At 52.9% G+C, this 23,254-nt stretch overlaps 6 protein-coding genes across 6 annotated transcripts; 5 read left to right on the top strand and 1 right to left on the bottom strand.

The window, feature by feature from the left end:
* The first annotated feature begins 559 nt into the window (after window positions 1-559).
* On the top strand, window positions 560-2,417 carry CC84DRAFT_1201532 (MFS general substrate transporter). Its single transcript, XM_018181726.1, has 6 exons — window positions 560-991; window positions 1,044-1,107; window positions 1,156-1,350; window positions 1,409-1,554; window positions 1,610-1,966; window positions 2,057-2,417. The coding sequence occupies exons 1-6, from the start codon at window positions 674-676 to the stop codon at window positions 2,396-2,398; spliced, it is 1,422 nt and encodes a 473-aa protein (XP_018042934.1). The 5' UTR covers window positions 560-673; the 3' UTR covers window positions 2,399-2,417.
* Window positions 2,418-4,990: 2,573 nt separating this feature from the next.
* Window positions 4,991-7,715, top strand: CC84DRAFT_1254802 (putative general amino acid permease). Its single transcript, XM_018184490.1, has 7 exons — window positions 4,991-5,640; window positions 5,688-5,791; window positions 5,882-5,910; window positions 6,011-6,233; window positions 6,288-6,352; window positions 6,400-7,297; window positions 7,368-7,715. Exons 1-7 carry the CDS (start codon window positions 5,476-5,478, stop codon window positions 7,555-7,557), a joined length of 1,674 nt encoding a protein of 557 aa, XP_018042935.1. The 5' UTR covers window positions 4,991-5,475; the 3' UTR covers window positions 7,558-7,715.
* A 4,799-nt stretch (window positions 7,716-12,514) lies between these two features.
* CC84DRAFT_1159860 (uncharacterized protein) lies at window positions 12,515-14,109 on the bottom strand. The gene is made up of 3 exons (XM_018177348.1): window positions 13,826-14,109; window positions 13,628-13,772; window positions 12,515-13,581 (listed from the first exon to the last, which is right to left on the bottom strand). Exons 1-3 carry the CDS (start codon window positions 13,983-13,985, stop codon window positions 12,663-12,665), a joined length of 1,224 nt encoding a protein of 407 aa, XP_018042936.1. The 5' UTR covers window positions 13,986-14,109; the 3' UTR covers window positions 12,515-12,662.
* Window positions 14,110-14,520: 411 nt separating this feature from the next.
* CC84DRAFT_128809 (eukaryotic translation initiation factor 2-alpha kinase-like protein 2) lies at window positions 14,521-17,054 on the top strand. The gene has a single exon (XM_018185363.1). The coding sequence runs from the start codon at window positions 14,783-14,785 to the stop codon at window positions 16,808-16,810; it is 2,028 nt and encodes a 675-aa protein (XP_018042937.1). The 5' UTR covers window positions 14,521-14,782; the 3' UTR covers window positions 16,811-17,054.
* Window positions 17,055-17,164: 110 nt separating this feature from the next.
* On the top strand, window positions 17,165-18,483 carry CC84DRAFT_1135364 (mitochondrial carrier). The gene is made up of 2 exons (XM_018176062.1): window positions 17,165-17,325; window positions 17,420-18,483. Exons 1-2 carry the CDS (start codon window positions 17,289-17,291, stop codon window positions 18,343-18,345), a joined length of 963 nt encoding a protein of 320 aa, XP_018042938.1. The 5' UTR covers window positions 17,165-17,288; the 3' UTR covers window positions 18,346-18,483.
* Window positions 18,484-19,123: 640 nt separating this feature from the next.
* On the top strand, window positions 19,124-21,352 carry CC84DRAFT_1201538 (uncharacterized protein; the record flags this gene model as incomplete). Its single annotated transcript, XM_018181727.1, has 2 exons — window positions 19,124-19,443; window positions 19,496-21,352. Exon 2 carries the CDS (start codon window positions 19,586-19,588, stop codon window positions 21,350-21,352), a length of 1,767 nt encoding a protein of 588 aa, XP_018042939.1. The 5' UTR covers window positions 19,124-19,443; window positions 19,496-19,585.
* Window positions 21,353-23,254: the final 1,902 nt, after the last annotated feature.

The following is a 23,254-nucleotide window of genomic DNA, read 5'->3' on the forward strand; positions in this document are numbered from 1 at the left end:
GTGCGCGTGGCTCGTCGCATGTCGGTCCGAGGCCTGACAGAAGAGGAAGACTTGGCAACAGCTCGAACTAGTCCGGTAAATCAATGGGTGGTAGGTGTGCGGTGTGACTGGCGTGGAGAAGGGTATCGTGTTGCTGAGCAATGAATGCAGGCGCATATTGTCAGATTTAGTCCGCCGCCCTTTTCTCTCAGAGGCTTCAGTGTTTATAGAACCACAGGAAAGTCTGGAGCACACGTGAAGTCATTGGTTCTGGTGGTTCTGGAGCTTGTTGCCGACTTCCCGAAGGCGGGGATAGGCTCGTGGGGCATGAACTAGTCCTGATGCGGTGCCAGGTCCCTGGTCGATGGATCAACAAATGAACCAACTAATATGGTTTGCCATGGCATTTGCAGCGTTCTTCACCACACTTTTGTCTGCGGCTATACGAAGCTGCGAACTGTGAGTCAAAGACTTGCGTGCGTCAGCGATCGTTGAGAAGGTATATAACGCGGTGAGGAGGACAGACCTGAAAACATTACGAACCACATTGAAGAGCGAGAATAAGCATTAAGAAGAGCTAGTTGGGACAATCGAGAGCGAGGACTTCCAGCAGCCGTCGTCCATCTGCTTTCCCACGGAGCTCAGCATCCACTGGTGTGACTACACTTCCAACACGCATAACACCACCGCCACAATGACCCTCCACCAAAACGGCAGCTCCTCAACCTCCGTCATGGAGCCTCCCGCCGTCGAGCTCAATGACCTCTCGCACTATATCTCCACTCACAACGCAGCGAAGCTCCCACACGCCAAACCATCCAGCATCAAAGCCGGCAAGACGCTCCAGGAGCAGGATCCCATCGAGAGGCTACCATCCCCGACGACGCAGGCAGATGCCAAGCTCGAGCAGTGGAATGCGCCGCGGGGCAATATGTGGAGGACGCTGGCGGCGTTCTGGAGCTTTGTGGTTATGGGGGCTAATGATGCGGCGTATGGTGCTTTGATTCCTTATGTAAGGATGTTGTGGCTTCGATGTGTGGTGGCGAGGCTGACAGCGTGTGTAGCTTCAGGAGTACTACGACCTTACTTTTGTCGTCATCTCGTTGATCTTTTTGTCGCCTTTTGTTGGTAGGTATTGTGATTGGAGTCCACCGAGAGTTGGCTGATGATGTTCAGGGTACACTGCATCGGCGCTGCTCAATAACGCTATTCATCTCAAGTTTGGCCAAAGAGGAGTGGCTTTCCTTTCGCCAGGGTGCCATCTCATCGCCTATGTCATCATTGCCGTGCATCCTCCGTACCCTGTTCTGGTCGTCGTCTTTACGCTAGCAGGCTTTGGGAACGGTTTGGCTGATGCAGCGTGGAATGCATGTAAGTCGATCCTCAATTCGAACTCTACTTTAGCAAGCAGAGGCTGACGCCTGAACAGGGATCGGAAACATGGCGAATGCCAATGAAGTTCTGGGTTTCCTGCATGGCTTCTATGGTGTCGGCGCCGTGCTCTCGCCGCTTATCGCCACCACGATGATTACCAAGGGTCAGCGATTGCCATGGTATATGTTTTACTATGTCATGGTAAGCCTTCATATCGTCTCTTAACCTAAAGCATGGGATGTTAAAACCTGCACAGATCGGATTGGCTGTTGTTGAACTTGGTACTTCGCTTGCAGCTTTCTGGACTGAGACTGGCGCCGTATTCCGCCAGAATAATGAGCGCACCTCCGACAGTAAGGACAGTCGCATGAAGGAAGCACTGATTCGCATGCCCCATGCACGAATCACATGGATCTGCGCCATATTCCTCCTCGGTTACGTTGGCATCGAAGTCGCCCTCGGTGGCTGGATTGTCAAGTTCATGCTGGAAGTGCGGAGCGGAAAGGACTTCGCGAGCGGCATGGTGGCAACAGGGTACTGGATGGGAATCACTGTTGGGAGGTTCATCTTGGGCTTCGTCACGCCGCGGATAGGCGAGAAGTTAGCTATCGCTGTAAGTGCTATATCTAGTATTCGGTGCAAAGGAAAACCCTTCACCATCAAAAAGGTCGGTCGGTCCGCAAATACTGACGCACATCCCCAGATCTACCTTCCCCTGACCATGGCTCTCGAACTCATCTTTTGGCTCGTCCCGCAGTTCTACGTCTCCGCCGTCGCCGTCGCCTTGCAGGGCTTTCTGATGGGGCCGCTGTTCCCCGCCGTGATAGTCGTCGCCACGAAGCTGCTCCCTAAGCACCTGCACGTCAGTGCGATCGGGTTTGCTGCTGCTTTTGGTGGTTCTGGTGCTGCCGTGTTTCCCTTCGCTGTGGGAGCGATCGCTCAGGCGAAGGGTGTCAAGGTGTTGCAGCCGATTGTTCTGGCGCTGCTTGGGGCCATTCTAGGGCTTTGGCTGTGCTTACCGAGGATTAGGAGGAAGGAGGAGTGATAGATGTGCTATGGTGGACCGCGCGTGTAGATTGGGGAAGTGGACATAAATGTGAGGCGTTCATGAGTGCATACTGCGGTGGGCTCGGGAGAAATCATAGGCTTCCTAGTGTAGAATGCACAACCCCATTGCTGTGTCCACTCGCATGTACCTGCGCCGGGATGAGTACGAGCTCGCATTGCCCCACTAGTTGTCTCGTCCGTACCAAGGCATAAAGGTGAGACTGCTCGGCCTTCGTATTTTCTTCCACCATATCAATAGAGCCAAGATAGCCGGTACGTGACGGTTCATCGGCTTCCTGTCCACCAAAGCGAAGCGGCTTCTTCCTCAACCCTCGTCCAATCACGTTTTTCTCTGCACGATGTTGCCATGATTGCGGGAATTGCAAGCTAGCCTCTCGTCCCAGCATGCCGCTATGCGGAAAACGTCTCGAAGGTTCTCACGTGCGATACCATCAATTGCGCTTCAGCACATAATGTCCGTTCCAAAGACCCGTACAACGACCTTTGTGCCACTGCTCTTGACAGCACGGCCACGTATCATAAGTGGAGCTTCAGCTCGCGAAGGCTTGCTCGGGCTGTGGAAGGACTCAGCGACGCGCCTCAAGATTTTTGTTAAGGGGCCTTGCTGTGCGTTTACTCCGCATCGAGTGGTAAGAAGATCGAACGGAAGAGATGATCCAAAGAAGAGTTGGAGAAGATTCAGGAGCTCGCTCGCCATGTCTCAATTGTAGCGACAAGAAGGAACTGGAAGAATTTGGAGGCTGAATTTCCTGGACGAACATACGAAGCTATCCGGAAGCGAAACTTGAGATACTGACATGATGTTGTTGCGCACCCTCGTCCGCATAGACGCTTCTCGCCTGAAGAAGATCGGTCGCTTACTGAAGCCAGACGCGCTGGTGGGACGTGGTCATATATTAAGAGATCGTTCTCCGATCGGACTCTGGACAGTCTAGAAGCACGGTGGGCGGAGTTCTTATCCAAGGGCGATGAGGAACCAAATCAGCGCAGATGGATCGCAGAGGAATCCACCCAATTGTTTCTAGTGTGCCACGACTTAGGTCTGCACTATGATGAGATAGCGACAAGACTCGGACGATCAATTGCAAATGTGAAGCAATATCATTTGAAGTGCATTCCACCCGAGAAGCGCATGAAGCGGGGAGTTAGAGTTGTCGTTGGACTCAACTAGAAATAGAGACCTTCGAAGAGATGGGCAAAGCCCTTGGCCGCAGCAAAAATGCCATTAAGTGCTAGTATAGTAAAAAGAATAAATCTCCCACGCAAGCCTGGTAAAAGAATGACCTGGAGGTCAGAGAATGAGCTCTCTCGACTCGGAGCAGCTTTCAAAGAAGGCATGACGCTGGACCAGATCGAGTCCAAGTTCCCTCATGAAGTAAGGATGCTGTATGAGTTATCTTAAATCGTTGTGGCCTATGTTTCCAGTTGAGAGGTCTTGAATGGACAAAGAAAGTGGACGGTGTCATTGCAGCAGGATTACCTATGGACGGGATGGTACATCAACTCCCTGGTAAAACTCCTGCTGCTATCAGGTTACGGGCGAATTACCTAGCGATAAAAGATGCCCACCGCAATGTATCGCCAACACGCGCGCTCGGACACCGGCTGAACATGGTGCTCATTTATGTCGCATCATTTGACCAAGATGACGCAAGCACCATCTTTTGTTCAATAATTGTGGCGATCGTCATCACAGGCTGTAGGTTTTGCCTCGCGCGCGGGCTTCAGCCGTGGAGTTGAGAATCCAATTAGCCCTCTCAGAGCGCGCTGCTTGCCACTCGTTGGGGGATGTTACGCTCTTTCCTCTTTCGGTATCGGGGCACAGCCTTGCCACAAACAAGACGATACAAGGCAGATCGGAAGGGAGAGATAGCTTGATTTCACGTATGTGCGTCGTGAGAAATCAATTATCAGTGATCATGATCGGATAGACACCGAAATACACACCTTTGTTTCAACCGCCCAAGCTCCGGATCTCCATGCAACCCGACAGCCCAGTTAGCGTCATGTCCCACGGGCGAGCAAGGATAACGTGCCGCGAGCCGAGAATACCTGCATCTGCGGCATCTCTGGCAGTTCGAAAAGCAATGCTTGGGTTTGGGATGTTTTGTCAATCGACACTCAACCGCAGCAGCGGGCAGAACCCATCACGCCAGTCCGTGGAAGTTTCAATCGAGGACAAGAATGCCAGCGCGACAAGCAACGCAAGCAAAGAGAAGCCAACCCCGGCGCCCAGCGACTGCCAAGTAATGGCATCTCGGCGGATCACCTCGATGCTCGGCCATTGGAGTTTCCTTGTGGCCAAGATGCTCAAGAGGAAGAGTGGCTGTCTGAGGATGGATGGCATCTGGACGAGGTTCGGTGTAGCCGAGGACGAGGCGTAGCGTTACACCTACGATATACCGCGCCCGTGGGTTGTATGTGCGAGCAACGCCGCGCGAGATATTTTCTGGAGAAGCAGAACCGGCCGGCAACGAGTGGGCGTGCCGACCAGGATGCAAAACCTTCGCCAGTGGAGATAAGCGCATGTGGACATGCGGGGTACGTACCGCAACACCATCGATTTTCCGTGATCGCAAGACACGCGCAGCACGGTGTGACGTTACGTCCCTGGCGACGACACCAAGCCCTGTACAGACGAAGCATGGCGAACAGGGGAAAGCTCCGGTGTTCGCAAGCGGAATCAAGGTTTCTGCAGACCGCAGCTCCCAGCAGCGCGGGATGCGGGCGACGGCCAAGGGCCTGGGCTTAAAACTACAGCGAGGCTCCACCGATTGTAGAGAGATCCTCGGCCTATTACCGCACGCTAGCAACCCCCAGTCTGCTTTATCAACCGTACATGCGAGGTTTTTTCTTTCCTCAAGCTCCTGGGCGTTGCGACACAAGCCTCGCGATCCTCCTCTCACGCAGCACTACCCTTGCGCCTTTCGTCAGCCGAACACGACATATATCGCCGGTCGAGCGCAGCACATGCACTTCGTCGCACGGTTCTTTTGCCTTCTTCTCAAAGACCTTCGCTAGGGATATCTAGTGTTGGTGTTGCAATTGAACGTAATGGCTTCAACTGGTGTCGACTATGTAGGCCCTCACGACTACGAGAAAGCTGGGAAGATCGACCCTGAGAACAATGGCTTGCCTGGTTACCGCCGCGAATCCATTGTCTCCGTGAAGACGGTCCGCGATTCGACCCATCGCAAGCTCAAGCCCCGCCATATTCAGGTGAGAATACCTCGCCCTGTTGAAACTATGGCTTAGACGTCGAATAGCTCATTGGTATTGGTGGAACGATTGGCACCGCGCTCTATGTGCAGATTGGCAGAGGGTTGATGAACGGCGGTCCTGGGAGCTTGTTCCTCGCTTTCTCGATATGGTATGCTTCTACAACCTCTAATTGCAAGAGTCATCGTGTACATGGCAATTGTACGGGGAAAAATTCACGGCGACTGACTTTTTGCTCCAGGTGCACATTTATCCTGGCCGTTACCCTATGTGAGCTCTCCCAAACGCAACATGCCCAACGCAATACTACGCGAGCCTTCTCAATTTGCCCAACGCGTCATATGTTGTTCAAACTAATGTCCCCGCTTAGGCATGGCTGAAATGGTGTCCTACTTGCCTATCTCTTCGCCCTTCATTCGATTCGCTGGGCGCTATGTAGACGAAGCCTTTGGCTTCGCTGCAGGCTGGAACTTCTTCATCTTTGAAGCAGCATTGGTGCCGTTCGAGATTGTAGCATGCAACCTGATCATCCATTTCTGGAGTGATATTGTGCCTACGGGGGCTATCATTGCCATCATCCTATTTCTTTATGGGTATGTGCGCTTGTTTGGAGTGGCACGATAAGTCCGATTTTGACTCGTGAACAGCTTGATCAATCTGATGGCCGTCAAGTGGTATGGCGAAACCGAGTTTTGGGCAGCTTTGGGGAAAGGTAAGCATACACAAACCCCAGTTGGAGCACACATTGACGATATATAGTCCTTCTCATCATTGGCCTCATCATCTTCACCTTCATCTCTATGCTCGGCGGCAACCCCATCAAAGACCGCTACGGCTTTCGCTACTGGAAGAATCCCGGTTCCTTCGCCGAACTCTATCGTGAAGGCAACCTCGGCCGCTTCCTAGGCTTCCTGCAGTGCCTCATCCAAGCCTCGTTCACAATTGCCGGCCCAGATTACGTGTCCATGGCAGCCGGTGAGGCCGAAAACCCACGCAAGATCATGCCCCGAGCGTACAAAGCCGTCTTCTACCGCCTCACCGCGTTCTTCGTCCTCGGCAGTCTCTGCGTGGGCATCAACGTGCCGTACAACGACCCAGAGCTCAAAGCTGCATTCAAGGATGGCAAGCCCGGCGCAGCAGCAAGTCCATACGTCGTCGCCATGAACCGTCTCCGCATCGAGGGCCTTCCGCACATCGTCAACGCGATGGTTCTCGGCGCTGCTTTCTCTGCCGGAAACTCCTACGTCTACTGCGCGTCGCGGTCGCTCTATGGGCTCGCGCTCGAGGGCAAGGCGCCCAAGTTCATGACCAAGTGCACGAAGAACGGTGTGCCGTTTTACTGCGTTGCTGTGGTGCTGGTCTTCGCGTGTCTGGCGTTCCTCAACCTGGGCAATAACTCGGCAGTCGTGCTGGACTGGTTCGTCGCGCTCGTCACAGCGTCGCAGCTCATCAACTTCAGCGTAATGTGCTTCACGTTCCTTGCATTCTATAAGGCGTGCCACGTGCAGGGGCTGGATCGGAATACGCTCCCGTTCAAGGCGCCGCTTATGCCGTTTGCGGCGTACTACGGTCTTGTGGGCACGTTTATCATGGCATTTGTGGGTGGGTATACCGTGTTCATTGACGATAACTGGAATGTGCCAGATTTCTTATTTGCGTACGTTTTGCCTCCCCTTCCAATTCAAATGTGGTCCTACCCGTGGGCCCATGCTAATGTTTGGTCATAGCTACATGATGATCTTCATCTTCCCCGTCTTGTACATTGGCTGGAAGCTCATTCACAAGACCAAGTACAAGAAAGCGCATGAAGTCGACCTGCAGGAAGATCTTGAGGAAATCGAGGAGTACACACGGAACTATGTGGAGGTCCAGGATCAGAACAAGTTCAACCAGTGGATGGATAAGATCTTTGGCTAAGAAGGTGGTCGGTAGAAATGTAGGGGATCATTCTAAGCCTTGCAATGATGGATGTATGAGATTATACAAATAAGAGCATCATGCGGGCCGTCAGCAGATAGGCTGGCTCATGGGCAGTTAGAATGGTGAACGAAATACTGCTCGCTCCGAGCGAAGAGAAAGAGAAGACACTGTCTTTTTCGAAAGCGAGTCTATGTGAACTACCAATGCCAAAATTATCTGACGCTGCTTGATATCCGTACAGAGTCTGTTTGACGCGGGCACTGCCACAGTGAAGCAGTAGCGAAAAGCAGTAATTTCGAACGAACTGAATTAGAGTCAGACTTCAGGCTATAAGTCTACTGGTGCTTTTCTGGGTTTGGGATAGTGCAGACCAGGTTCCTTGATTGAATTATCAGCTAGGGCCTTGGATATTGACGGCTACGTGAGCCACCAGCCCTCCGGCCGGTCGTATACAGACGCTCAATCCTGGTAAATCCGCGCGCGTAGCGGACAGGATTTGATAGCAAACAACAAAAAGACACCGCAAACTGTCTCTGCAACAATGTGGGCTGTAGGGCCCTCCTGCTCCGGCAGTGACTATGGTGCACTATGGCCTCTGAAAGACCCACACGCGCAAGATTCTGCGAAAACGAAAACATGCAACAGCGAAGATTCAGATCTGGTCACCCACGATATTACTGACTCGCCAGTACACTACTTATATATGGCTGAGCGGACGGGAAGTCCAGTTCTCTATACATCGCCTACTACTTATTTACGCTAAATGTACCGTTTCCGGCCTACGGTTCACAGCATCCTACACCCCGGCTGCTGACAACTGTGTATGGAGAACCCATGATAGCGACAACGTAGTCCGACAAGGCGGTGATTAAAAGATGAATCGTTACTAGTTAGCGCTTTTGTAGCGCATTCACACTTAGTGGCCTGAGCCTTTAGGCGTGGGTTCTATCCAAGAAAGGAAACTCTCACAAGCTGGTCCCTTAATTATTAGGTCCAATTGAAATTAAGAGAAGATATGCTGCTGTTTAGACTACTAGTACTATCAGTTGCATACACCAGCTTGTCGCCTCTTCCGTCGCTCACCTTCCTCGCCCGTCTGCCTGTACGGGTTTGCTGGCCCGTCCGTGTCTCTCAGCCGATGTGGAGACCGAAACAATCTTAGAGTATTGAAACCACGCCACTGTTGCCTCATCCTCGGCAGCTTCGTATATCGCCATTACGAAGCAGTTAGCCCCTGCATGGTGCATTTGATTTGGCCCCATTTTGACACGATAAGACCTGGGAACAAGGTTGCGACAGGGGATGATGTTTGAAATTGCTGCCCCGTGGCTTGCTACGCCGCAACCCTACATAGTCGCTACGCGGCATCGAATCCTCGTTGTCGCAACATGGAGTATGATTTATCGGTCCAGAGGATAAATAGTGCTTTCGATGATTGAATATAAATTGAGCAGAGTTGTTTGGCAGCTCTATTTCTACACACTCTCCTAGCTGTCTGTCTTGCCCTCTATATCACGTGCAATTCTCTCACTCTTATTTCCGGATCACTGTTCTACCTTCGTTTGCTCGCAGTCTTCGTCAATTTGACTCATACCACAATTATCCTTACGCGAAGGCCTCGTAACAGTTACTGCTAGCGTGATTCGCAACATGCCACTTCAAGATGCTCTTGTGAGATGCTGCTCAAGCCCAGATCCTCGTATTGACGCGGAGGACAACGAGAATTTCATTTGCTTGAATTGCAGCGAAAGGCACGATTCAGAAGAAATCTTTGCGGCTATGCGGTTGCAGACGGAATCCGGGAAGAAGTCTCGAGAGTCTGTCACAGAACATTGGCATACAGAAGACGTCAAGGATGAGAGCGCCACAGCCGGCGCACAGGAGGCCAACGACACGGAGGCACAACCGAAGAAGGTCAATTTCGATATCCCCGACGTGCTACCCCCTCGTGACGACCTATCTCGAAATGAGCGCTGTGCAGATCTGCGCAAGTTCATCGACTATTTACAGGGTATCAATTCGCAGAACCCCCATACTTGCATCCTGGACGACGATTTTGGACCTTGCGATTACCCCATCGCCCGAAGGTATCGTAAAGATCATCCGGGAAAGTCCAAAGACGCAGCCGAAGTCTTGATCAGGGACGCAGACCTCGTCCTCAAAGACGACTTCATCAAGGTGGTCCGTACCTATTTCTGTGGAACTCATGACTTCAGCATGAAGTCAGGCCGAAAAGCTTTTAGAAACCATTTCTTGAAGCTTTGGGAAGAGACTTCGGACAAGTTTCAGTTGCGCGCCGAGGTTTGGGACGCTCTTCGAAAATGTGAAAGGAACATCTATCCATATGGGCCCTCGACTCCTCAGCAAGAACGACCACATATGAACAGAGCAGCCAATAGCGTTCCCAAAGAGGTCCCTAGACCTTCTGAGACTATGACACCGAGCCTCGACTCCACCGTTGAATCTCCCACTCGCCCATGGACTGCCCAAGGGAATCTTAATCAGGACTCGAAGCTTTCCCGATTCAATCCCGACTTAACGCCTTCCAAGCTAGCTCGGCCAACAACCAGGTCACCTATGGGGATCGCCGCCAAATCAAAGACAGACCCGAGCGACATCAACTCTGGTGACAATCCGAAACGCACACTCAAGCCCAATGAAATGGAATTACTCGACCCTGCTTCGTCTTCACGGATGCAGCCTTTCAGTCAGTCAAAAACAACATTCAGCGGGAGTGCTTCTGGACTGGCTGCAAATCCTTCGTTGAGTCGTGAAACTTTGTTCAAACCTCATACGGGTCCAGAGTCTTCACTTGTAGACAAGAAAATGCTGTGGCATGACCTACCCGATCCTTTCCAGGACAAGAAGCCCACATCGGAAGCCCGACAGTCATCCTTATCAAACGAAAAGGTGACAGGTTCAAGCAAAATGCCCGAATCAACTTACATCAAACCCAGAATAGAGTCTTCCCTGGAGGGCACTGACCCTTCAATTCAAGACCGCCCCAAATCGGAACCCCGACGATCGCCTTTATTTGATCTGGAGGCACCCGGAACGAGTAAAGCTCCCATTTGGTGGCCAAAAACCGATGAAGATCTTATCCCTCGGCTGCCCCCGAGTGAGAAGAGTCCAGAGGAGACGTTCATGCCATTCAGAGGGAAATCGATATTTGACAAACTTGGTGAAGCTCGCAATAATGCGAACAACGATGGCTTACGTATCCAAAAAAACAGCACAGTAATACCAAAGCTGACTCCTCCACCGAGAGAGTCCCGAGAAACAGCTTCACGAAGTATAACGCCCGATGTTCAAATCCAGCTGCGGGGAGCCCGGACTGATTCTTGTGAAATGCCAGTAAAACCAAATTCGGACCCAAATTCATCGACACCAAAGCTGTTTACGCCGGTTCGAAATCTGCAAGACATGTCAAACCGAACTGCAGTATCCCGCGTTGATGCTTACACCAGCCAAACACCGACCGTCTCTCGGGAGCACTCAACAGAACGAGCATCAATCCTAAATGCCCCAAACGAAGGCACACTTCTTGAAAATCTGTCTAACGAACTGGAGGACCTGGAAATCGCATCTCCGTTCCTGGAAACGCCGTTATTTCAGGAAGATTCTCGCTCAAGGAGCAGCTCACCATCGCCGCAAGGCGCCGTCCAGTCGTCCTGCGTCTTTCCACCACGTAATGCAACGTCCACGGCGAGAAATATAAAGAAAATCCTCAAGAAAGAAATCACAGGATCCATCTATGTGCTTGAAGCTCCCGAATTCTTCTTAAACCATTTCGGGCCTTCTCGCGATAGGGAGGAGATATGGTGCAAAATCGGCATTGCAGCGGACGTAGACGAGCGTGTGAAAGAAATACGTTCTACGTGTGGCATCAGTGACCTTAAGGAAGTTTACTCAACAGAACCTAATATCCGTTACGATGTGCTCAAAGTGATCGAGGCGATATGCCACGCACAGTTGAATAATTCCAGGAGGTATTTGGACTGTAGGAGATACGGCGTGTCGCCTAAATGTGTTACGAGGCATAAGGAGTGGTTTGCAGTCCCCAATAAAGAGGCTATCAGAACCGTGAGAATGTGGAAGGCTTTCTTGGATCACAACCCCTACGGACACGACGGGGTGCTAGACGAGAGATGGAGCAAAAGTTTGAAGAAAGATTATCCTTTACTGGAGCATGATGGGAACCTGAACCAAGACGATTTACTGCACCAGAGCTTGGAGGCATGGATTGAAAAGACAGGTGCGGATCAGGGGTAAAACATCATATTAAGTACACTTCGCATTCAACACAGAAACCTGCCATGCACTTAGGAAAAATTCAGAGTATATCATAACCAGGCCTCCATGGCCTGAAACTTTGGAAACTTTGATTCATCACAATAAGCCTGAATAGACACATAATGCAGTTATCTACCACTGAACAGGGGTGCCTGGCTGCTGTAACTTCTAGTGCTTCAGACATAAAGGTTAAATGCACAACTACGATGTTGTAATTTGGCTACATATGTATTAAAGCCCAGTGATACGTAAAGATACGTCTAAAGTATGTTAGCTAAGTGGCTGGAAGACTGTCAAAAAGAATAGCTGAGAACTGCCACGCTAGAATGATCTTGTGGTTTTGCGTGGTAGAATGGTCCTACCACAGGAAGAGTGGCTATGCATCACTTTTGTCACTTGGTTCTTCTACGCGTTGGACATCATGGCAATACCAAATTCTACGTACCCTATTTGAGTAATATAAAACTTGCATTTATCAGAGAGGAAAATACGACGGAACCTCAGAATCCTCTGATTCCATAGTTCTGTCTTTGAAGTTGCAGGCGCTAATATGATGGATCAGGCAGCCCACATAGCGGTAACCCGTGCTCAGTTTACCATTCACGGGCTCTAGACAGATGGCAGGGTGGGGCAGGGATTAGTTTTCAGTGTCTTATGGTCCTTTGTGAATGACAAGGTCACATGTACCATCTATATCTCTATATATCAGAGCCAGTAGCAATTGAATGCTTGTGCCAAACGGCAATATCCAAGACCAGGGTATCAACCAGCCGACTCGGAAATTCCAAACGCCAATATTGACACCACGATCAGAATAGAAAAGTCGGGATGTCGTCGTACTTCTGCCTCTTCTTTTCCTCCCGATCCTTGTCGGCCTTACGTTTGGCTAGCTGATCGGCTGTGTCCTTGGCCAGGTGGATCCGCTTCGGCGGGTTGAGGTCCTCGTCGTCCAGGATCGTCGTAGCGCCCTTTGAGGGCGCGGAAGTAACGTTGTGTGCTCGTTTCGTGATTAGCGTGGGGAGAGAACTAATAGGTGATGACGATTGTTGGTGCGTCGAAGTTCTAATTGCTTTCTTGGGCGACGACGCTCGGTTTGGTGTTCGTGAGGGAGAACGCGCTGGAATCAATGGTTTCGGACTGGCATTGAGCTCATCCCAATCGTCCCAAACATTTCGGCGCTGTACGCGAGCTGGTTTGCTCGGCGTCTTCGATGCGGGCTTCACGAAGACTTCTGGTCGCTTAGCTGGGACATTTTTTACTGTATCCTTCGGTAGGATGGTGGATAGTTTCATTGTTGGCGGTCGCTCTGGCATGTCAAGGTCGTCGCTATCAGAGGCGGTCTCGTTGGCTGGCGCTCTGGCTCTGCTCAGGGGTCTTGCCGGTAGGAGTGATGGTGCGGTCCTGTCCGGAACCGCTCGTTGTGGCTCTTCGTCGCCTTCGCTCTCACTGTCGTGTGTTGAGACAATCTCCCTGAGCGCCTTCTTCTGCATCTGTGCTTGTTCTTGAGCCTTGCGCTTGAAGTACGCATCAACTGACGGCTTTGCGTTCGGAACAACGGCCCTCGCAGCAGTCTCTTTCCTCAACTCTTCCATCTTCGTTTTCAGTGTCTCGTACTCTGCAAGGTGAAGGTGCTGCGTAAACAACTTAGCTGTTTGCAACAGTTCATCTTCCACCATCATCCATTCGTCGTCGCGGAGGTCGAACTTATCGACGCCCGCAAGCATATATCTATATCGATTAGATTTGGGTGACTCTGGATAGGCTGAGGGCTTACTCCGTTGTTGGCGGCGGAAGGTCTGCAGCGATTGGCGGGGGTGAAGATGAGGGCAAACGAGCATCACGGTTCGATTCACTACCTTTACGCGTCGTATTCGCAAACTTGTAGGATGAACCCGGAAAATCATTGTCCGAGTCTACATCTGAGTCCTTATCAGTCTTCATCCAGATGTGCATGAAGAAGGAGAAGGCCCACTTGCTCGTTCTTCGCCTTTTCGGGAGCTTTCCAGTACAGTCCCATCGAAGAAATCATCGTCAATGCCGGATTGAATAGTTCGCTTTGCTCGAGGTGGCTTCACGGTGGGGTTTTTGCCACTATCTTTGATAGCCCAGGGAAGTTGGCGGCGAGGAGGCATTATGTGAATATCCCGCGATGTTACCGAGTGGTATAGAGATATGCGCGAGGTCGCGAGTGATTTAACGGCCCCATGCCGAGAACATTTTTTGTTCTTGCAGAACCACGTATTGCCCAGAATGGTGTCGCGGATGACGCGCTTTCGCGTGTGCACGCGGCGTGTAATGGCGTGATCACGTGTGAACGTCTGGCCGCTGAAAGTGGTAAGCGGCTCGCTTGTCCACAAGCCCAGCGAACAGAGTGTGTCGTGCGCCCTTCGGAAAGAAGGCAGCATTCACCTCGCGAGAACGACCACGTTTCATTTCCATATGCTTCGGTTATGTTCCATTTTGTTTACGCTGTAGATTCCATGGCAACCACCGGGCGCCCCCGGGTTAAGATTCGCGCGTCACTGCTACAGCGCGAGCGAAACACCACGCTGTGCACCACACCCTAAACCGTCTTGAGGTGCAACTTGCATGCGATTGTCATCCGCGAATACTCCCGCCCACCGTCAACAGTAAAGTCCAAGGTTTTACTGGGGTTTACTTCGCTCGCGCCCCTCTGGGGTTCGTGTACGCTGCTGCTTCCGTCGGCACCTTAAGGTGCCCCACCCGCCCCTCACAGAGGCTTCTGAAAACCGTCATCAAAGGGTTCAATCAAGGGGACCTTACACGCATCGGCTAAAGTGAAGCTGTGTGTACGCTGTCATTGCATCAAGCCGCGGGCCTATTCAGGTCCTGCCGTCAAGTCTTGGGAACTACTAGCTAAGTCGAAAGAGACTAACCCCCACAAAGACGCTCATCTACCGCCATCATTATGTCAATGTTTCGGAAGCCAGGGGACAGTTCGTCTTCCAGTGAAGATGAGAGCTCGAACACGCGTGGAGAGGAGACCTCCAACATCCGCGAAGATTCGGACAACCTACTCTCAAAGATCAACACACTGGATTCCACATCATCACTGCCCCGTTCTTTGCCAGCAACAGGACCACCTTCACTGAGCCGCCCTGGAATCTCACGGACCAACACCGGGGACAACATTCGAGACCTTCTCCTGCACTCGTTGCTCGAAGACAAAGCGCTCACTGACGCCGCAGAGCACTTGGGCAAGAGTAAAACTGATCCGGACGTGTTGGCACTTGCACAGCAAACATACCAAGGTCTAGCTCGCCAGATCTCCAGTCAAGTTGACAGTAGCTATGCCGGCGACGATATGCGCATGCAACGTCTCGCAGCCAAAGAGGGTATCAGTCGAGCCACGCATCTGCAGATGACGAGCCTTACTGCCGCTGCTACCGCTACCGGAACTGCTGCAGCTGCAGGCTTATCTCAAGCTTTGGTCACTCGGCCTTCCTTCTTTGGTATACCAGCTCAGAGCGCCCCAATGCTGGCACGTGAGATGGATACACTTAATGATATGTACCGTCAGCTTCCGTCGTCTGTTCAGGGCCACACTGCCCTGCACAACAACCGATATGCTCGTGAGTACGAGGAGATTGAGATGGTCGGCAAAGGCGGTTACGGCAAGGTCTTCAAGACCAAGCATAAGCTGGATAACGCCTACTATGCAGTGAAGCGCATCTGCATTACCTCCCATAGATTACAGAAGATTCGAGAGCGCGGAGATGAGGAACTCCACTCCATTCTTGAGGAGGTCCGCTCCCTTGCTCAGTTCGACCACAACAACATTGTCCGATATCATGGTGCCTGGATGGAATTCACCGCCAACGTACCCGACATCCCGGAGTCACCAACCGCTGGTGTGTCTCGCCCGAATCGCCTGATAGAGCACGCTTCTGAGCCTTCCTTCAGCGAGAACGTCGCAGACCCACTATATGACAGCTTCGGTGACTTGGATATTGACGATCCCTTTGAGCGTAGAACGCTGGAGGCGGCGGGCCTTATCCACTTTGGAGATAGCGACACGAACGAGCCAACTGACGAGTCCCCGCGACGCTTTACGAAGAAACAAAAGGGCAAGGGCAATGCGCGCCGCGGAAGCCAGGCTACCATCGCGACCATTTCGTCAACAAAGTCGCGCTTGAGTGCTGTCCAGGATGTCGATGAAGAGGACGAGGGGGGCATTGAGACAATTCCCCGGGAGCATGAACCGACATTCGAAGAGTCCGAGAGCATGGTAACAGACAGCGATGCGCCAAACCAGCTCATCTCTACACGCAATCAGGGCCCCGTCTTGACCTTGAACATCCAGATGTCACTCTACGACACCAACTTGGCTGCTTTCCTATCCACCGAACAAGGATCCCCGAGCCACTGCTTTCACCCTTGCATATCCCTCGAAATCCTCCATGAGATCATCAAGGGAGTGGAGTACTTGCATGAACGTGGAGTTGTGCATAGAGATCTAAAGCCAGCCAATGTCTTCCTGTCGCTCTCAACAGGTCGCACCCAACCTGCGGGCTCTGTTGACCTTGCCAGCTGCTCATCTTGCTCAGAGCATGACCATCCTCAATACGTCACGCCAAAGATTGGCGACTTTGGCTTGGTAGCAGCATTGGGCGAATCGGTGACCAGAGCGGTGGGCACAGAGTTCTACCGGCCTGTTGTCCAAGGCAAGATAGACGAGAAGCTGGATGTGTTCTCTCTTGGTGTTCTAACCTTTGAGATGCTAGAGCATTTCGGCACAAGAATGGAAAGGGTGGAGGCGCTGACCAAGTTGCGTCGTGGTGAGTTTGTAGAGGGATTTGGTGACCCTTGCGGAGACATGAAAGAATTGGTGAAGAAGATGATTGCGGGGATGTTGGCAGAGAATGGTGAAGAGCGACTTACTTGTGCTCGCACCCGTGCCAAAATTGTGAGAATTGTTGGTGGATTGCGGGTTTGAGTTTGGAGAAGATACCCCTCTACGATGAACAGTCATCTTTCGTGCTTTGGCATGCTTTGACTATGCACAAATGACGTTTCATGAACAAACTCTTTCAAAATCGCTTGATGGCTGATCCTGGAGGGTAATCTGAGGTGCTACAAGTGACGCTAATTCTGAATTATACAGATTCTTTTAAATCTGTCTAACGGCGCATCCTGGAGTAACTTGAGCTACTTTTATTTCTCAGAACTTGACCTGATGCGGTGTCGCGGGTGCTTGCACAAAGTTTACGGGGGTGTGGAGATTCGGCTCACCGAGCGCCGCTATGTCGGGTCGTAGCGGCTTCGAGTTGGCGTTGGCGTCATGCATACCGTTCCGACATCTTTTTGACGTCTGCCTTCAAAAGCTCAATACCGCCTCTTCTACTACCCAACACCATGCACAGCACATTTCCTCTTCCTTCCTCATAATTTCTTAACATCGTGACGGCGCGGAAATGTCCAATGGCTCGAGTTCGCGCTCCTCATCGTCCTGTAAGTTCGGTACAGCCGTCTGAGCTTCGTGCAGCATTACAAAAGCTTCGATGCTATTCGTTGCAAATGCGTACATGCGACTAACATATCACAGTTCATTTCTTTGCGGGCATGACCTCGGGCATCTTCTCCGCCGTCCTCCTCCAACCCGCCGACCTACTCAAAACCCGCGTGCAGCAGTCACACCAAAACACACTACTTGCGACGATCAAATTGATAGCCAGCGGGCCGAATCCAATTCAGCAGTTCTGGAGAGGCACATTACCAAGCACACTGCGCACAGGATGCGGCTCTGCGATATACTTTTCCGGCTTGAACGCGCTACGGCGGCGGGTCAGTGAGGCAAACATACTAGCCAGTGACCGCGCGAAGACGGACGGCCACTCAAGCACACTGCCTAAGCTGAGCAACACGGCGAATCTGGCGACAGGCGCGGTGGCGCGGACATGGGCTGGCTTTCTGATGATGCCCATCACGATACTAAAGGTGCGCTACGAGAGCAACCTGTACGCATACTCGTCGCTGCTCTCTGCATCGAGAGACATATTCAGGACCGAGGGCTTTCGCGGCTTCTTCGCAGGGTTCGGCGCAACGGCAGTCCGCGACGCGCCGTATGCGGGGCTGTACGTGCTTTTCTACGAGCAATCGAAGAGGCGGCTTTCGCGTCTCGCTACGACTATCGAAGAAACGGCGAGCACTTCGACTGCGAGCCTCTCGACCAGCACATCGGCTGGCATAAACTTCCTTTCCGGGGTCATGGCCGCCGGTCTGGGGACTACGTTTACCAACCCATTCGATGCTATCAAGACGAGGATACAGCTGATGCCAAACCGATATGCAAACACAATACAAGCGGGGAAGAAGATGCTGAGAGAGGACGGTATACGCAGCTTCTTTGACGGGCTGGGAATACGGATCGCGCGGAAGGCTATCAGTTCTGCGCTTGCGTGGACGGTCTACGAGGAGCTAATTCGGAGGGCGGAGGGGAGGTGGAGAGAGGGTATCGAAGAGAAGGTGTAAGAGTACTGTATGAGTATGTGTGCCATGTGGAGGTGGAAAAATCAATGATTCTGGGCTGGCTATCTGCATCAGGCTCTCTGCTCAATGCGCGAGTATCACATTTGCCGCATGTAGGAGTGAAGTGGAAGCTCGTTGCTTCATTTGTGCGATGGTTTTCCTCTGGCAATGCTGTGCATTGATAATGTGAAGCAAGAAAGCCATCAGAGGCGTTGTCAGCATCAAGAATGCCCTACGGCGCGAGCAAGCCACTACTGTCAGGCACACCCTCGCGCACTTGCTTGGTTCGCAGCCTGACGAACCGCCGCCACCAGCCTGATTCAAACAATCGATGGTCACCTTGGGTTCAAACTCGTTCAAGATACACCCTGGGAGAACACTTGAAAATAAAACCGAGCACCAATCAGCTGTGGTTTGGACGCCGAGTCTCGCCATGATGTATTCCGGCTTCGTCAGCCGATGTCGTCGCTGAGTTGGCAGAGTGCATCGGGGAACCTTGCAACGACTGCAAGACGGCACACTAGGGAGGGAAAACAGGCGTTGAGTGATGCCCAGTGCCGGGGGCCTCTGCTCGTGTTTGTCACAGTGCTGCTACACCAGCCCGAGGTCCGGCGCGCGGTGTGGGCCGAAGCTGCGATGCAGCGCCCTGGGGCAGTGCGCTCGACGGTGAGCTTTTGCAGCGCAGGGCGATTCTTTTTGGTCACAGGTTCGCGCGCAGGCAGTGGCTGCAGGCGGGCTCTCGGTCGGTGGCAGGCTTCAGCCGCGCCAGTTGGGCTCTCCAAGTGCCCTGCTCTGCTCACGCTATGACGTACGATGCCTGCCCGCACTCATCCCACTACCCAGCCCTCACCCTCTGCTAATATCCACGCCACCCCGCCAACCGCCGTCCCGAGCCCAGCACCAAGCCTTCAGGACAGTCATCAGCCTCCCGGGTCTTCTTAGATAAACCCGCCCTCCCTGCGCGCCGCTGCAACGACACACACTCCCCTCCACCTTGTTCCGTACGTTGCCGGCACCTTTTATTCTTCGTTGCGACAGCCCGACACGCGCCCGCGCTACTGTAGCCCAGGCCACCACTGCTAGATTACTCCTCTGTAGTCGGTACGCTACCGCCCCGTGCCGTCCCTACTCTGTCCATACTTACCATGCCCAGACGCGCGAACCCATATCCCTAGGCCCTGCTTTGCTGTTAGAACTTGTGCCACTGCCCGTCTCTGCTTTTCCTGGAGGCTGAACTCGCGCCATGTCCGAGTATAGCTACGACGACCGTCCACGGCGTCGCGACCGCGTGCGCGAGCGCGAGCCCGAGTACGTCACCGAGACGACGTACATCGAGCGCGGTGGCCGTGGAGAGGGAGTGCGCGACTTGGTCTACCGACCCCGCCGCGAAGACAGCATCGAAGAGGTCGCCCGCGACTTCCCTCCCCCAGGCGCCGAGTACAGGCGCACCAAGTACCGCGAGACTTATGAGCCACGCCGCACCCGCTCCGCCCACCGGGACTACGACTACGACGACTACTCCCGCGACGGCCGTGACGGCCGCAGCAGGCGGGCGCGCGACTATGACGACTACTCCGAGTACAGCGAGCGGCCCAAACCCCAGCGACGCAAGTCCATCGTCGACAATGTCAAGGAGTTCGCCGAGTCCGCAGGTCTGGGAGGTGTCATTGGCGCAGTGACTGGCCGCAGCCGTTCCCGCTCACGACACCGGAAAGACCGCGGCTACGAGAGCGACCGTGATCGCTACGATGACCGGTACTCGGAAGACCGCCGAAGCAGCCGCTACGGCTCGCGCAGCCCAAGCCGCCATGGCAAATCTCAGGCCAAGTGGGAGCAGGCTGCCAAAGCCGCCATTGTAGCTGGTGCCGTGGAGGCCTTCCGCAGCCGAAAGCAACCCGGTCCCTGGACCGGCGAGAAGGGCCAGCGCATCGCTACTGCTGCCCTCGGTGCCGCTGGTATCGACAGTCTCGTCGACAAAGATCCGGACAAGCACAGCAAAAGACACGTCGCCGAATCAGCTCTCGGCGGTCTCGTTGCGGCCCGCGTTGCGAATGGCTCCCGCTCCAAGTCTCGCGGACGCGGAGGTTCTCGGTCTCCTTCACGCTCCCGCTCCCGCTCCCGCTCCAGGTCAATTTTCGGCCGCTCCCGTTCCCGTGGACGCTCGCGTTCTGGATCTCGCGAACGTGGTGGGGACAACACACTCGGAAAAGTAGTTGGAGGCGGAGCAGTTCTAGCAGCAGGCAAGGCTCTCTACGACCGCGTGCGCTCCAAGTCACGCTCCAGGCGTGAGCGCTCGCCTTCGTACGACAGTGCCGACGAATATGAACCACCATCCCGGAACCGCCGCTCCCGCGGCGGATACGACCGGGGCCGTAGTATGGACGGTGCCTATTCCGATGCTCCCAGAGCTAATCCAGATCGCAGACTAGCGGCAGCCACTGGGGGAGGAGCAGTCGTCGCGGGCGGCTCTCAACGAGGGAGGAGAGATAGCAGCTCTAGCTCCACATCGACGACGGACATGGAGCAGAAGCGCAAGAAACTAAGAGGTAAGGAACTCCTTACTGCCGGTCTTGCAACTGTCGCCACCATCCACGCCGCGCACGGCGTTTACTCGTCCATGGTCGCCTCTGAAAAACGGCGCAAGCTGGTTGCCGAGGGCGAGATAACGGCCGAGGAGGCGCGCAAGCGCAAGTCCAAGAACATGCTGCAGGACGCAGCGGCCGTGGGTATTGCGGCCATGGGCATCAAATCTGCCTTCTCCGAGTGGAAGGAGATGAACGAGCAGCGGCACAGCGTGCATGAGCTTGAGGCGCGGCGACGCAAGAGGAGGAAGATGCGCGAGCGCAAGGAGCGAGAGGCCCGGCAGAATGCACTCTCTGGTCAAGGCGTGGCTAATCCGTATGCCTACCCTGTAGCTGCTGCCCCGTACGGCCCGGCCTACGTCGATGCGAATCCCTACGGGAGCCTACCGCCGCCGCCGGTGGGCGGTGCGCCGAGTGCGCGGTATTAGATGGTCAATGGTTCCTTTCTTGTTTCTTTTGGCGGGCATAGTTGGCTTGGACGAGCGGTATGGATATACCTGAGCCAGATGGCCTTTTTCGGTTTTGGATAGTTCTGTGGTTTTCTTCATGTGCGCCTCCTTTCACTCTTTTGTTTGGGTATGATCAACGGCCGCGAGGAGGGTGAGGGAATGGGTATACCATGGCTATGAACGAATGAATGCATTACTGGATTCTTTTACGTAGCGGTACGGCAAGCATAGCTACTCACGAATGTCACGACTCACGATGTAGAACTGCTCTTCTTTCCTTTGCTGTGCGGTGTTGTGATGGGAACGAAGTGAAGACGTTTGAGACAAGGTTACATCACATTCCGACACGTTATCTGTGGTTGTACAGCGCAAACGGCGGGAATTTTCCGAGGACGACCTAGCTCGCTGTTAGCCATGAAACGTTTTGGCTTGTATAAGGGATCAAGTTTCAATTTGCATAATTTCGTGAGCCAAAAAGAGAGGAAAAGAGGGTATTCGCTCAAGGCGGTCTGATTGTACGTGGTATTTTTTTCCTGTCAAGGCTGTCCATCACATTGGCCGACACTGCAATCTTTAGCCCAGGCGAGGAGTCCTCCAGCCAATTGAACGACTGGCCAGGGGGAGCGGATAGTAAGCAGACGAGGAGGGCCCGGAAGGAGTGAACTGAGATTGGGAGCGCGGGTATGTGCCGGAGCAAGGATCATCGCTGTGCAAGGTATATCTGGGGGCCAATGCGCCGTGAACCATCGGCCAGCACTGCAATCGTCAGCCTGGGCGAATTATTCGTTTATGGCGAGGCTAGGGATCAGGCTGTGGTTCGCATGCGGCTGTGACTGACCGGTAGGGTATAAAACGACCACCACCGCGGCTCGACACTGTAATCTTCAGCCCGGGGGAAAGGTCGTCAGGTTTCCACATCGTAAGTAGAGTCATTGTTTTAGCTGCTGCTATTGTAGATGACTAAGTTAGATCACGATACTGCAGTCTTCAGCCTGGATTAGGTATCTCATGCAGAAATAGATATGTGCATAGTCATACTTGCGACTTACGTAAGGAATACCGGTGAAGAAGAACTCCGTAGGCTCTATTCACACAACACTGCGATATTTAGCCCCGGTGAGGTCTTCGTGTAACGTCTATCCCGTAAGATCAGGAAAATCCACCGTGGAGAAAATTAAGCGAGGTACCTCAGCTTGAAGTGTTCACATTTGGAGGTTGAGTGCCATAATAATTAATTCGCTACTGCCTATCGCGCACTATAGCTCCTACTCTCTAGAGAAAACACTTTACGTACAAAAATTACGTGCGCGCGGCTAAGTTCTGGCGCAAAATGTATCTTAGCTTTTTATTAAGCACATTAACACGCGCTGCTCAAATTGCATTTAATAAGTTGACAGCCCTTACCTACACTAAGAAATTTCGTCGGGTCAGTCTTTGAAGCCTAAGCATTTAATAGCTAATCTTACTATGTACATGGCAGCGTTGTAGCGGGCAGATCTAGGCCTAGTCACAATGGTGGGTGGTACTTCGGTGAGGCGATTCCCGAACCGAGTCATTACAAACCAGCTACGTAATCAGAGGTTATTGTAACTTAACGTGTCAGATTAGTAAGCTGGCCACCCTACCAGAATCGATGCAGCTTCCTACGCGATGGCTAAACAACGCGATTGTAAAATTTTCTATAGATAAATTCATATGATAGCTACGATCCTTAGGTACACTGAGTCCTTCTGTGGCTTTGCTCATAACAGTTACTGCATGTTGGTGGTGCTCGTAGTTATCCTACACGGTCCTCCTGCTCTACCTGCTAGAGTGCCCGAGTGCCTCCTCTTTGCCTTGCAGCGCCCGACTGTACATGGCCTCTGCCTCCGCCAGCTTGCC

The sequence above is a fragment of the Paraphaeosphaeria sporulosa genome, assembly GCF_001642045.1.
Source record: "Paraphaeosphaeria sporulosa strain AP3s5-JAC2a unplaced genomic scaffold CC84scaffold_1, whole genome shotgun sequence".
Taxonomy (NCBI): Eukaryota; Fungi; Ascomycota; class Dothideomycetes; order Pleosporales; family Didymosphaeriaceae; genus Paraphaeosphaeria; species Paraphaeosphaeria sporulosa.